General features: G+C 41.1%; 1 protein-coding gene across 1 annotated transcript; it reads right to left on the reverse strand.

Annotated features, from left to right (window-relative positions):
• Positions 1-11,208, reverse strand: CD99 (CD99 molecule). Its single transcript, XM_010284416.1, has 8 exons — positions 10,960-11,208; positions 6,828-6,894; positions 5,933-5,965; positions 3,352-3,393; positions 3,165-3,206; positions 1,629-1,700; positions 908-1,018; positions 1-74 (listed from the first exon to the last, which is right to left on the reverse strand). The coding sequence occupies exons 1-8, from the start codon at positions 11,206-11,208 to the stop codon at positions 1-3; spliced, it is 690 nt and encodes a 229-aa protein (XP_010282718.1).
• Between the last annotated feature and the right edge of the window lie 2,783 nt (positions 11,209-13,991).

A 13,991-nucleotide genomic window follows, 5' to 3' on the forward strand; every position in this document is an offset into this window, starting at 1 on the left:
CTAGATTCTTCTCTTACCAGGTGGCTCAGTTTGTGCTCCCCGATGACTTTCCATATTCACATTCTCTTCATCTGCTGGGAAACAAAGATGTTTAGCATTCATATTCTCTTATCTTCAAAGCTGTTGATTAATAGAGATAATTTGAGAGAAGAAATAGCACTGAAGAAACTGTGCTACTGATAGTAGTTGAGTTTCCCTTGTGTTGCCCACATGTTAATTTCAATGTGCATGGTAGACCTTACTCAGTTTCCAAACTTCCCAAATTACAAAACAGCAGTGCCTGGCTGGATTGCTGTTCTATCATCCCCCTTCACCAACCAGTCAGAAACACTAGAAGGGACAAAAACAAAGCTTCTGCCCCACCTATCACCCTCAGCACTATTCAAGTTCTCTGATCCAAGTTACATCTTATTTAGGTGTAAAAGAAGTAGATAGCAAGAAATAGGCAACTGCAGAAGAATCATTTGGGGATGGACATCTGGGTAGTTGTCAGAAACCTAATATGTAGGCAAGCATCTTGTGAAGACACAAAGGCAAGATTTACAAAATTAGAAATTACAAGGTATTTTCCAGCATGAAAATAGTCTCTAATTCCCAACCTCCACTCAAATTTCATTAAAGAAATGTTTCCTTGCAGTCTCTCCTGCTTACTCTTTATCAGGAAGTGCTTTTATTTTAAGAAATGCAAAGCCTTAAGTCTGTCTGCTTCTGAAAGTCTAAATTTTGGGTGAGACTTTCTTCAGACACCCTGTCTTAGATGACTAGTAAGAAAGGTTACTCTCTGTGAAAACAAATTCACTGTGCTCTTAAAAGTAATTTATGCATAAGATCAATTTCTAGCCCCCCTAAAAATATAAAACCACATCTCTTTAGACAGTTGAAAACAAAGCTAATTCAGAATCCTTACCGCTTTGCTTGAAACAGAGTTTCTTCTTCTGGTAAGCAATGAAACTAGATACTGATCCAATTACAGTAGCAACCACAGCACTTACAATTCCAGCTATTGCTCCCTGAGAAGCTGAAAAAAAGAAAAGGTTTGTATACATTATTCAGAATTGAAAGCAATGTCAAACTTGTATTGTTTCAAAGTAAACTGTAAGAATTAGACATGGCAGATTACACAAAACAAGTTTGGTTTTTATACTGCTCAGAGTAGATATAACCTACATCATTTGGAAGTCTAAGGATCAATTCATCCTGTGGAACAGATGAAATCTCTGAGAACACAAGGTAGACCCTCTTCTGGCCCATCCTTGGGGTACCTAACCACAAGAACTAAAAGAAACTTATGACACAGAAGATCTGAAAATTGGATGCCTTTAAGAACTATATTTGTGGTGAATTTTGAAATAAGTACCACATTCACATCTCAGTTTTAAACACCATCTTTCTTAGCGTAACAGTAAAAATCATTGAAGGTTCCTAGACCAGTTTTACCGCTTAATTATCTGGGGGGTTTTGGCAGAGACAGAATACATTGCTGTTGAACTGGAAGGTATGCTCTTAAGTTTCAGATACCAGAATCAAAAGTGTTACAAGTTAGACCATGTTAACCAGCTTGTGAGCAAGCTTTTATCAAAAGCTCAGGTAGCCATACGATCAATATGAAGCACAACCTACTGTCTTACCATTGCTGTTACTACCACCATCACCTCCTTGTGGTGAACGGCCATCATATAGATCTGAGTCATCAAAGTTGCCTATAAAAAGTAAAAACAGTATTATCTTACGTGTTTTGAGTTCTGTGACAAGACACCTCAAGGCACATAACAACATGGAATTTTTCTCTAGATCGTTCAGCTGAGTTCATGGCGGTTTTAAACTCAGCATCATAGTCACAACATGTTCACGTTTCAAAAGTCCTCCCAATTTCAAGTCCCTTCAGCTCGGCACTACACAGTGTGATAGCAGCACTGCTGCCTCTGGCTTCCTGAACAACTGAGAGAAGTCAGTGTCCAAGAGCAGGCAGTACTGCACAAATCATAGGCTAAGCAAGCAAGAAGCCCTGTAAGATACTTAACTGGAACAGATCAAGTCTCACTATCCTGTTAAAGCAGAGAAAGAACATGGACAGGAAAGGACCATTTCTTTTCAAGGCTGCAGCTGTGAATATTTCTTCAGAGTTGGTTTGCTAAGTCACAACCAATTTTTGATCCTGTACAACACAGCAGCTAGAGGATAAGAGTTCAGCATGCCACAGTCCAGTGACTGCAGTATTTGCCTGACAATTAGAAGATCCAAATGTAATTCCCTCCTCTGACTTACTGCAGGACACTAAACCAGTCCCTCTCCATTTCCACTGGACCCTTCCTCATGGGGCCAGAGTTCTCCTTCCCTCTGCTGCCAAATGAAACTTTAGTTTATGCAAAGCAAATCTGCTTCAAGCAGCAAAAATAAAAGCATTGCATCAGAGTATGTTTTTTGTTGGGTGGCAAAAGCACTGTAGTGAAGCAGGCAAGAACTGAAATAAAATCTCTGCTGCAAATCAGGCAGAAGAAGGAACAAGAACCGGGGCTTGCATTCAAGGTAAGGACTCTTTTTCCACCATATTCCTGGATGATGGCATCATCACAGCTACATCCATCTGAATCTGTCTTGTTCTGAGTTAGGCAAAGACAGAGAAGACCTCTAAAGCACAACAGGCAGGGAAGGACATGTATTTTAAGCCTACCTTTCAAACACAACAGAATTGTATTTCTTAACTGGGGCCTTTAAAAAAAAAACCTAAAAAATTAACCCTTTAATTTTGAGCTTTACCTTTTACGTAGATGCTTTAAGAATACAGATCACAGGTATTTCCTACTTACTTTTTAGCACAACTAGCAGGGATTCAATTTGTAAAGATGAAAGGACTCAATATATCACACAGGCGCTCCACCGCAGGCAGCCAAGAACAGCACTGCCCCAAGCACACATACTGTCCCGTCCTTCCTCCTCCCCACACCATCCCGCCTTTAGGTGAAAGGAAAGTGACTCAACAGGTTTGTTATGGAATTTCAAGACTGCTGCAAAGCTTATTTGCAAGGCAATCCTTCCTCAGTCAGTATTTATCCAGTGCAACATCTGACATACATAGCAGCCAATTACCAAGGAATTATTACCATAAGTTTAATTGAGATAGTAAAACCATGTCATGATTCAAGAGTTTGCGCTAGAAGCCTTACCACTGTCTTTAGGATTTGCAGGTGGACCTTGCTTGGGGTTATCTACACACGAAAGAGATTTAGGAGAAAAAAAAGAAAAATGTTAAGAGATCAAAAGCAGACTACAATACAGTAACTTTGAAAGGGACTAGGAAAGATTAATAAATACTTTTCTACTGTTCAGAAATTCCTGTTAGGTCAGTCTTACCAGTGTCTCTAGGATTTGCAGGCGGACCTGGCTTGGGGTCATCTGTTGACAAATAGAGTTAGGATAAAGTGACCACAGTTACTAGTGTGAAGAGACCAAAAGCAGAGCATATAGTGACCTTGAAAGACTTATCTTTCCCGTGTCATTTTCCTTTCATTAGCTAATGCTGTATTTGTTTGGTTATTTTAGGTTAAACACTGTACTTTAACACAATTAACAGTGTTTCTGTTACATTAGCCTGTATGTCAGACCCTTGCTACAACTGAACGTATTCAGAACTCCTCACTAAGTCTTATGCAGCATTTTAGTTTGCACATCTGATTTCAAATGCATCTTTAAATTTTTCTAGCAGGTATAGAGTACTTGGCTGTTTCCTCTTTTAAAACTAACAGATTTTAACCAATAATAAAGGTTGGTACCTCAAAAAAAAAAAAAAAAAAAGAAGACAAGATACACACAATAGAACTATAAATATGGTCCCCACAATGACACTTCATTTAGCTTGCAACAAAATAAGGATACTACGAGATCTTAATAATTTCTCTGTACTCTTTGGTCACAGTCCTTGTTGCCCACATCAAATTAACATACCAGCAGTGGTTTTCTACAACTGTGTTTTCACCAACAGCTGAACCCACCTAGTGGCCCATTTCTTTTGTATGCTACTTCTTCTTGATGTTGCATGGTCTTGCCTCCTCCCAGCTCTAGCACAAGTTAGATCAGCGTGGCAGATGCACTCAACCCCTTAACCAAACTAGCAGTAGTTTGGTACAGGCTCCAAATGAGATAAAGGCCTGAGCCACAGCCAGGCCAAGAGCTCCTCTAGTTTCAGTCTGTTCTCTGAAAAACCCACAAAGGAGCAGAGCGGCACAGTGAGAACTGATGCATATAAGCTTGGAACGCTGATCATGTGATTAACATGAGTAGCAGGTGGCTTCTCCAAGACTCATTTATCAAGGAATAAAGAAAGCTGGGGGTACAAGGGGTCTCATGCATACCTTGCCCATCGCATGTAATTTGACTATGAGCTCACCACTTTATCCCATAAATATGATGGCCTAAGTGAGACTTCTCTGAGCTCTCCCTGCTAGGCAGTGTGGCTGCATGGCGGTCATCTCCCCTTCACCTGGGGTGCCCCTCAAGGTTGATCCTTGAGGCAGAGAGACCTTCTACCAACAGCAGATCTTCAGTAAGCAACCAATGTCATGCATAACCCTGTAGTATGATAACTTTCATTTCATCTCCCCTTCACCTGGGGTGCCCCTCAAGGTTGATCCTTGAGGCAGAGAGACCTTCTACCAACAGCAGATCTTCAGTAAGCAACCAATGTCATGCATAACCCTGTAGTATGATAACTTTCATTTTGCCTTGGTAACTTTGATTGCATGATGAATTGGTGCTAATGAAACATTCATATATAATCCTTTAGACATAAACTGCTGACCAAGTCTGGGACTAAGTCCGGATCCAACCACACCTAGACTCCTCTCTGAGAAGGAATTTAGAAAGCAAGGGGGTCCATTCTGAACCTCGTGACTCAACAGGAGGGTTCTCCTTACCCTTTCATCTCTAGTCTCTCTGTGAATAATTCTAACTCGAGTGTAATTCAATTTTCCTTTGTATTTTTACCCATGCGAAGTGAACCTTGCCATCGAACTCAGTTAATTCACACTTTTACATCATCACATTAAAAACATCTTTGCTAACACCTTTGACAGTGGTTCTTTAAGTGATCTAAACTGCCCACTTGTGACAATGAGGACTCCTTAGGCTCTCTGAACACCCAAATTAGAGAGGCAGGCACTTCCGAAGCACAGTTCTAATACCCCAACTTAGGCTTTCAATCTTATAAAGGATCCTCTCTCTTTGCTTACCTGAACTATCTATTCACTCAGCAAACCGTTTCTCAATTAGCCAACTCTGTTTTCAGAAGTCTCAGCATCTGGAAACGGACTGCTTTAAGAGAGACAAAACTTCAAAGGGCTAAATAAAACAGAGCAGCAAACAGTGCTACTGTCCCACAACTGTATGTTGTTGTTTCCTGTGTTAGGAAAGCTGTCTGTGCAGCAACAGGTCTGGTGGTGATACTCAAAAAGCTACTTGTGCATTATCTGCCTAACTGGATGCACCTTTTACTGCCTGAGTGAAAACAATACTGCGGTTTCTACTGCTGCCCTCACTGCAGAGCTGAAGCACATTAGAAAGACTCCCTTTCCTCATATTATTTCAAACAGATTAATGTTTCTTTGTGCTACTAAAATTACTTGCTGGAAAGGAAGATATTACTTCAGATTTAAAAGCTACTTCCGTAAGTAATAGTCATGGAATTAGTGCCATCTAGTGAAGACACAGCAATGAAACAAGTAGGAGGACTTGGCTAAGAAATGAGTGAAACACATACAGGTTTTGTGATCCAGACCCTTAAAAATGAAGGTAAATAAACATAACTAGACTACAATTATTTTTATCTGCAGTCTGTACATTAATCAACTCAGTGCCCTTATAATATTTAGGTAATACAGGATGGATAGACATTGCACCAAGAACCACTGAGCAGTATCCAGGAAAACATGATACTTACCAGGCTGAAGAGCATGTTCCAAGTCTAAATAATCTACAAAGAAAGAAGGGAAGTTTTAAATGTAATGCAAAAACTGAGCTAGTTTTAAACTACTTTTACACAAAATACACCTGCCAATGTTTTCACCAAGAATATAATGGCAAGCTCACTCAAACAGTGGCCCACAAAAGAGCACCACAGGTATTATCTGACAAACTACATGCTGCTTTTGGTGATCATGGTACATGCCAAGGGCCATCTCAAGGTGAGCAATCTCAACATGCAGATTGAAACCCAACAGAAGGGATTCTCACAGAGTCTTTAAGCTTGTGAAATCAAAAATTTACAACGTAAATCCGTGAAAGCACTAGCAGAAGATCCCAAAATGCAGAACTCCTTTTGCTATTAGGGAACTGCTTTCTTTTACAGAAATAGCACAACTCTGTGTACCACTAAATTGAAAAATTCAGGCTCTCTAATTAGTATGTACAACTACACTTGACTTCACAGTAAAAAACACTACAAGCTGATTAGATCTCACCTAAATCTGATGGTGGTGGCTTCTGAGATGGAACAGGCTTCTTTGTAGTGTCTGTCAAGGATGATTAGGAAAAAAAAAGTTTAAATACTATTTAACACACTGTTCAGAAGACACATGGAAGACAAATGTAAGCCTATGTCTATACAATGAAAAGCACAAGATTAAGTCTATACAGCAAGACATTTTCTCCTTAAGAGGAATCCCTGACTGTTCCCAAAGACAGATTTCAGTTCTATGCAGTCAACATTTTGATATACCCATAGCTGAGTTGTTCCACTGAGGTTTAAACAAAGCGGGGAAGGTGTCATGCTTGGTCATGCAGTGATACTCAGGAAACAAACAAATCAAAACAGCAGGCACTATTTTCCCACCTACCTCCCAAAATTTGCAAGAGTGTAATAATTACCAAATGCATCTTGTAAGCTGAAGTCGTCAAAATTGCCTGCGGAAGATAAAAGCAAGAGTAAGAACACTGTTTTTTCTTACTCAAACCCAACAATTCTTACAGTCATAAACATGCCTTTGATCCATCTTGAGGTATGTTTTCTGCCTCCTGCATCAGTCTAGAAGAATATTTTGAGTCAGGGCAGAAGACAGACATTTTTCTCTATTTTTCCAGACCACCATCCACACATCTCTTTACAATAAAAAGGAACAGCCCTAAAAATTGTTCTACAGAAAGGATTCAGAGTGCCTGAACATAAATTCCTACAGTCATTATAATGCACTTAATCCTTTATTCTTGCCACTGCTATTGAATGCTTTCTTAGTGTCATCCACAGCATATTCTTTCCCAGTCTTCTTTCCACTGAACCACAAAATGAGCAGGGACACAGCTCCAATTCACAAGAATTTACAAGATTCAAGTGTGAAGAAGGGCCTTTGAGCACAAAGCCCAGTATGAAAATTATATGATCAAGTAATGAATTTAATACCTTATCATTAAAAATTCATTTTCATGGGTTTATAAGACTTATCTTTTCCCCTAACAAAGGTTAACAGTATGAAGGTGGTTATTAGCACAGATGATCTTGAGCAGTCTCTTCAACTTCCTAAAAGACAGATAAATGCAGCTGTCACCACTATGGGCTCTCCACTCCAGGTAGGTTAAGTTTCATTTTCAGTCCTTAGGAAAAGAACATTCCCTTCTTACTGTATTAGGTCAGTTGCTAGAGCTACTACTGCTTACCCAGCCAACTGCAAACACACTAACTCAATATATTCATGACAAACTGGTTTCACAAGCATGAATATAGTACTGTGATCTCAGCAGCAAAGGCTTGTAAGATAAATGGACAGCTAAAACAACTTGGGATATTTCTGAGAGTTCATCATTCCTACTTTCACTGAAGCATGGAAAAAGACATGAAAGTAGATAGCAGCTATTCAAGAAAAAGACATCCAAATATACTGCTCCAGCCCCAAAGAAGCTGGAAGACTTTTTCTACCTACTGAGTATCAAGCCAGCCTGAGCAGAACTTAATTCCAGCCAAAACTACCTTAATTCAGAAGATACATGCATAAAGCATTGATGTGTCTGGCTTTTCCTTTAAGAATGTAACTACAGAAGAGGAATCAGAACTGGCTACTGCAAAGTCTGGAGAGGAATAAAAAACAAACATCAAAAATCAAACCACAAGCAGAATGTTCCTTCTGCTTATGTAACAGGCCAAGTTAAGACAAGGACAAGTCACAAATGTTGTACCAGGAATAAAAGACGCTCATATACTTGGTGACATCTTTAATCTCAACTGAGGTCAAAATTCAAGTATCTTTTTCTTCGCAGATAACTGCACTAGTAATGCCTTTTTTTTTTTTTTAATATGGAAGCAAGGAATGACAACTGGAATAAAAAAAAAAAAATCAAAGGCAAGCTTGCAGTTTCCTGAAAACATCCTTCAAGCTAGTCTTCAGTCTGGCCAATTGAACTGTGACAGCAGAAACTGGAATCTGAAGTCTAAGCAGTGATTCCTATACTGGAACATTTGAACTGAGTACCACCTTGCTCATAGCCAAGCAGGGAGGTAGCACTGCCTGGTTAGTAACAGGCTCCTTCATGGAAACAGAGGCAATTCATGGCTTTATTGAGGTGCATGAGCAAAGTGCATTTAGAACCTCCTGGATAAAGTCATTAGGTATAGATCTTGGATAGAAAGCAAGAAGATATTTTACTTGGTGTTCTTCAGTCTAGGTGGAGACTGTAAGCTCTTTTAGACACTTAGCTCATGAAAAACTGTTTCACAGAATGCAAAATATTTGGAGGTTGTTTATCTGAAGCCTACATCATCTTGCAATACAATCTAAAAAACCTCAGTAAAATGAGCAATTGTGAAGACCCAAATCTCAGTTATCTCTGAAGTTAACCCGTTTTTCAGACTGCACCAAGAAACCTCCATATTAACAGGCAAAAAAGGTCAAAACACTCAAGAGAAATTTAAATAGGTTTTTACATAGTTGTTCCTCAACCTTGAATTCTGGTTTCTTTTGTCAAGTACATACATCTCTCAGGCTATAGCCCTCCAAGGAGGAACGCTCAAGACAGTACCTGCTCAGATATTTGCTAGTCTAACTCTAAGAAGGCAGGCAAAAGGATCTGATGAAGACGCGTGCTCCTCAAAACACTCTGGTAGAGCAGCAACCAGAGGTGGACCACCACCACCTGTTAACACTGTCTGTCTCGAGGTTAAAGATGTATCACTAAGTCAATGTCTGTCACACTGGTGGGTGTATTTCAAGAGCACTATTTCTTTTTAGGAGTGGCAGAGGGAAAAGCAAGCACATATACTCAACATTATGCTTTGGTACAGCTGAAGTGTTACCTGCAGCAGAAAAAAGGCTATTTGAAGAGTCTCCCACTGCCATCATGAAACTTAGTCCAAGAACTCTGAATGGTTCTAGCTGCAGTGGTTTCCTCCTCTTGGAGGAAACCAGTGTAAAAAAGTGTGCATTCAGTGACACTGCTATTTTAAGGGATTGTTTTCACACATGATCTTCATGGAGAAGTAATTTAGGATGAGACTGCTGACTGCCAATCTCACATAAGACATGCTTTGAGCGCGCAATAAACAAACTTGAAAGTTAATAAAAGAAAAAAAAATTCTATATTGACTGGAATGATTTGATATTCTGCAACCACAATTCTGTCTTCCAAGCATGCAGCAAGATGTCAGGCTCTTCAGATACATGGTAGCAGAAAATGTCGAAACCTAGCATATGAAACTCATTACAATAATCTGCACTCCGAAGTGCTGCCAGTCTTCTTTCCCAGCAAAGACTGGTTGTTTCTCCACTGTTCATTACAAACCTTTATATGTCTTTAAAACACTTGCTTTTACAACTGTACTCCCTCAGCTTTTAGAATGGGCAGGTTCAACTAAACTAGAAGTTCAATCACTTACCCTGAAAGGAGAGGCTCAGAACCAGGGATGCAGCTAGTTGCAGGGAAGAAACAATCAGAAAACAGAGATAAAGCTACAGAACTAGAGTAAAGACAGTAGCAGGATCCGAGAAGAAAAAGTCAGCAAGAATATGCTGCACTCCCTACAGGTTTAAGGAGCACCCAGACTAATGGAGTTTATAAGCATTTTCTTTGTCTAAGCAAAAATAATTGCAAATAAAGCAGATTGTATATTGTGTATAAAGCACAATACAGCAGGTGTTTCTAGCTCCTAGGGGCATGAGCAGAATCAAGAACGTTTCAGAAGTGCCTACTCTATTTTCCTTCATGTCTGTAGCTCAAACAAGAAGGATCTCAAGAGACAGTTCTTCAGCAGGCTGTCCCCAGTAACCTGCATAGTTTACATCAGATGGGGGAACAACAACAGAGATAAAACAAAAGAGCAAACATAAGCTTTTGAAAAGCTGATGAGCTAGAAGGTATTCAAGACAGCCAAGTAACTGTGCAAATAGGATTCCTTTGCAAAGACCCATCACTATGCTTAGGTACTTACTGCTATGGTATTAGACTAGTTATATTTACATTCCACTGCAGAAGCTGACACAAGCTTTGGAAAGTTCCTCCATTAGTCACGTGTATGGCGACACACCAAGAAAGGAGACTTGTGATGAATCACCACAAACATAACTTTCTGACTTGAGCAACAGACTGCTTGAATTTTGTTTTTCTAAAAATGCCAGTACTCTTCTCCTTCACTCTCTCTGCCTCCCAGCACCCTGCGCACCACAGGGTGCCACAGAGCCTGCATGCTACAGCTGGTCTTCCAGTTGTAGGCCTACGGAGCAGGTGACAGCAGTCAGCTTGTCCTTGTCCCACCACTGGATGTTACCTGCCACTCCATCAGCGTCCGACTAACTTACAATCATAGAATCACACAACATCTTAAGTTGGAAGGGGCCCACAAGGATCATCGAGTCCAACTCCCTGCTCCTTGCACGACCACCTAAAACTAATCCATATGACTAAAAGCATTGCCCAGACACTCCTTGACCTCTTTAACAGGCTTGGTGCTGTGACCACTTCCCTGGGAAGCCTTTTCCAGTGACCAACCACCCTCTTGGTGACAAACCTTTTCCTAACGTCCAGTCTGAACTCTCCCTGATGCAGCTTCATTCCATTTCCTCGTGTCCTAGTGGTGGTCACCAGAGAGAGGAGACCATCACCCCCTCCTCCACTGCCCCCCTTGAGGAAGTTGTAGACAGCGATGAGTTCACACCTCAGCCTTCTCTTCTCCAAGCTGAACAAACCAAGTGACCTCAGATGCTCCTTGTAAGTCTTGCCCTCAAGGCCTTTCACCATCTCGGGTGCCCTCCTCTGGACACACTCTAATAGTTTCACAGAATCATAGAATCACTTACATTGGAGAAGACCCTTAAGATCATGAAGTCCAACCGTTTCATGTCCTTATACTGAGGTGTGCAAAACTGCACACAGTACTTGAGGTGGGGCTGCACCATTGCAGTCTAGGGTGGGACAACCACCTCCCTCAACTGGCTACTGGCTAGCTATAGAATCATAGAATCTTTGGGTTGGAAGGGACCTTTAAAGGTCCAACTCCCTTGCAAGGAGCAGGGACAGCTTCAACTAGATCAGGTTGCTCAGAGCCCCATCCAACCTGACCTTGAATGTTGCCAGGGATGGGGCATCTACCATCTCTCTGGGAAACCTGTGCCAGGGTTTCACCACCTTCATTGTGAAAAACTTCTGCCTCATATCTAGTCTAAATCTGTCCTCCTTTAGTTTAACACCATTACCCCTTGTCCTATCACTACAGGCCCTGCTAAAAAGTCTGTTTCCATCTTTCTTATAAGCCCCGCTAAAGTACTGGAAGGTTGCAGTAAGGTCTCCCCCGAGCCTTCTCTTCTCCAGGCTGAACAACCCCAACTCTCTCAGCCTGTCCTCACAGCAGAGGTGTTCCATCCCTCTGATCATTTTGGTGGCCCTCCTCTGGACCCTCTCCAACAGGTCCATGTCTTTCCTGTGCTGAGGGCTCTAGAGCAGGATTCAAGACTCCAGGTAGGGTCTCACCAGAGAGGAGTACAGGGGCAGCATGCCCTCCCTCGACCTGCTGGCCATGCTGCTTTGGATGCAGCCCAGGATACAGTTGGCCTTCTGGGCTGCGAGCGCACATTGCTGGCTCATGTCCAGCTTTTCATCCACCAGTACCCCCAACCTGTGTTTGATGCACCCCAGGACATGGTTGGCCCCTTTGGCTGCCAGGGCACACTTCTGACTCATGTTCAACTTGACATCAACCCAATCCCCCAGGTCTCTTTCCGCAGGGCTGCTCTCCAGCCTCTCATCCCCCAATTTGTATGTGTAACAGGTGGAGAATCCAGCACTTGCTCTTGTTAGATTTTATATGGTTGGTGATTGCCCAGCTTGGGTCTTTCCTGCTCCCTAGCTGCTCATTTTCATGAAATCTACAAACATCTTGAGCTCAAGGAGGCCTCTCATCTCTGTTGAGTTTACATGAGGTTTGGCAGCGCTCACGGGGGATGAGGATGCTGGTAGCCACAAGGGCAGGAACTCTTGGGCCACCAGGCAAAAAGCAGCTTCTCCAACTTCCAGCAGGGAAACCGGATTTTATACTCCCATGTTTTGTACTCCTTCCCCTTGGCGGACTGAAAACAGGAGGAGCAGAAATATTCAACACCTGGCCATAATGGAAGCTACAGAAAATACAGGAAGGCCAACACATTGAAAATTGTTCATGAAACACTTCAAATAACAGAGCAAAGCCACCATATGTCTTACAATTGCTTTTCAAGCTTACCAGCACTTGATTCCAACCCAGGTTTTACCCCACCAGCATTAGTCACCTACAGTAAAAGACTTCTGCTGCTCAGCTCACATTCTGACAGTTATTTTCCAACTTGTCCAAGAGGAGCGATTTAATCACAAAAAGCCTGGGACAAAGGTGACTTGGTTCTCTATACCTTGTTGTAAGAACTGCCTTTCTAAAGTTTTAAACGGAGAATCTGGAACATGAAAACCACTTGCTGCGGGTGGAGGAACATACTTAAAACTTTACTCCTCTCAGCCAGGGCCGAGGTTTGCCGGCAAGATCCCTCTGTGTCAGGAAACACAGATGGGATGTTTACTCCCACTGCCAAGCAGCAGTTTATAATTAGCCCTGCCTGTAGCTTCATGAAATTAAATCCCATACAGTTGGTTTCAAACCCTGTTCCTCCTATAAGCAGCCACCTATTGATGCTGCTTTTCAAGTTTAGTTTCTCTGCAGAGCAACAGAAAACAAAAAGCTTTGCTCCAAAGAATGAAGCTCCTTCCAACCTAAAACAAATATGGCCCAAACACAAATAACAGCTGTAAATCAGTCAAAAAACAAAGATAATTTTTTACATCTGGGGAGTGTCTGCTTTCTGCACATCTGGAGTGTTCACTAATGTATCTGATGGAAATAAAATCAGCTAAGACTCTGCTGCAACCAATAAAAAGATTTATTTCCTCTTCAAAAATATGCATGACTACCCTAATAAGTACCATATTTATTTTTTTACAGTGATTCAAAAGGTACTTCCCTGAAAAGTTACTTTATCTGCACTAATCTTGAAAATACAGTATGGAAAAAGTTATGCAATTTTGTGGCCTAATATTTTTCTGACCTGACTGCTAGAAAATAGGTTTTAGACTAATCTGTGATTTATTTTCATATCTGAATTACTAAGTATTCCTTCCACCCAAAAGTGGCAATTTAATATTTTAAATAAACAAGGAAAAAAGCTTATAAGGTCACTTTTTGACTCAAAGCTATTTACTTAAATAACTGTAGTCATGTGAGGGCTTTTTAACAGAACATGGTAAAACAAGCCATTAACTGGAGGAGAAAAACCCATATTTTGAAGTACAGTTTGGGGAATTCTGCTTGTCTAAAAGTTTTCTGTGCATTGGGCAAATTTTATTGTCCCTTTGAGCAGTAGAAAGTGGGAAAATACAATGGGGCTCTAAACTTTAGCTACAAGCAGAGTTTTCTGGGGATGATTTGATGTAGGAATAAGAGAACAGAATGAATAGCATTAAATCAGCAGAAAGCATACAGAAGAACCGAGTCAACTACAAAG

Source organism: Phaethon lepturus, unplaced genomic scaffold (genome assembly GCF_000687285.1).
Source record: "Phaethon lepturus isolate BGI_N335 unplaced genomic scaffold, ASM68728v1 scaffold2153, whole genome shotgun sequence".
NCBI classification, from domain to species: domain Eukaryota; kingdom Metazoa; phylum Chordata; class Aves; order Phaethontiformes; family Phaethontidae; genus Phaethon; species Phaethon lepturus.

Bases quoted from the DNA above. Each gene is read 5' to 3' on its own strand.
- CD99 (XM_010284416.1), bottom strand. From the start codon at position 11,208: ATGGTGAAAGGCCTTGAGGGCAAGACTTACAAGGAGCATCTGAGGTCA. The intron at 5,966-6,827 runs GTAGGTGGGAAA...CTTTCTTTGTAG, and splicing joins ACTCTTGCAAATTTTGGGAG to ATTATTTAGACTTGGAACAT. The intron at 3,207-3,351 runs GTAAGACTGACC...TTTCGTGTGTAG, and splicing joins TGCAAATCCTAGAGACACTG to ATAACCCCAAGCAAGGTCCA.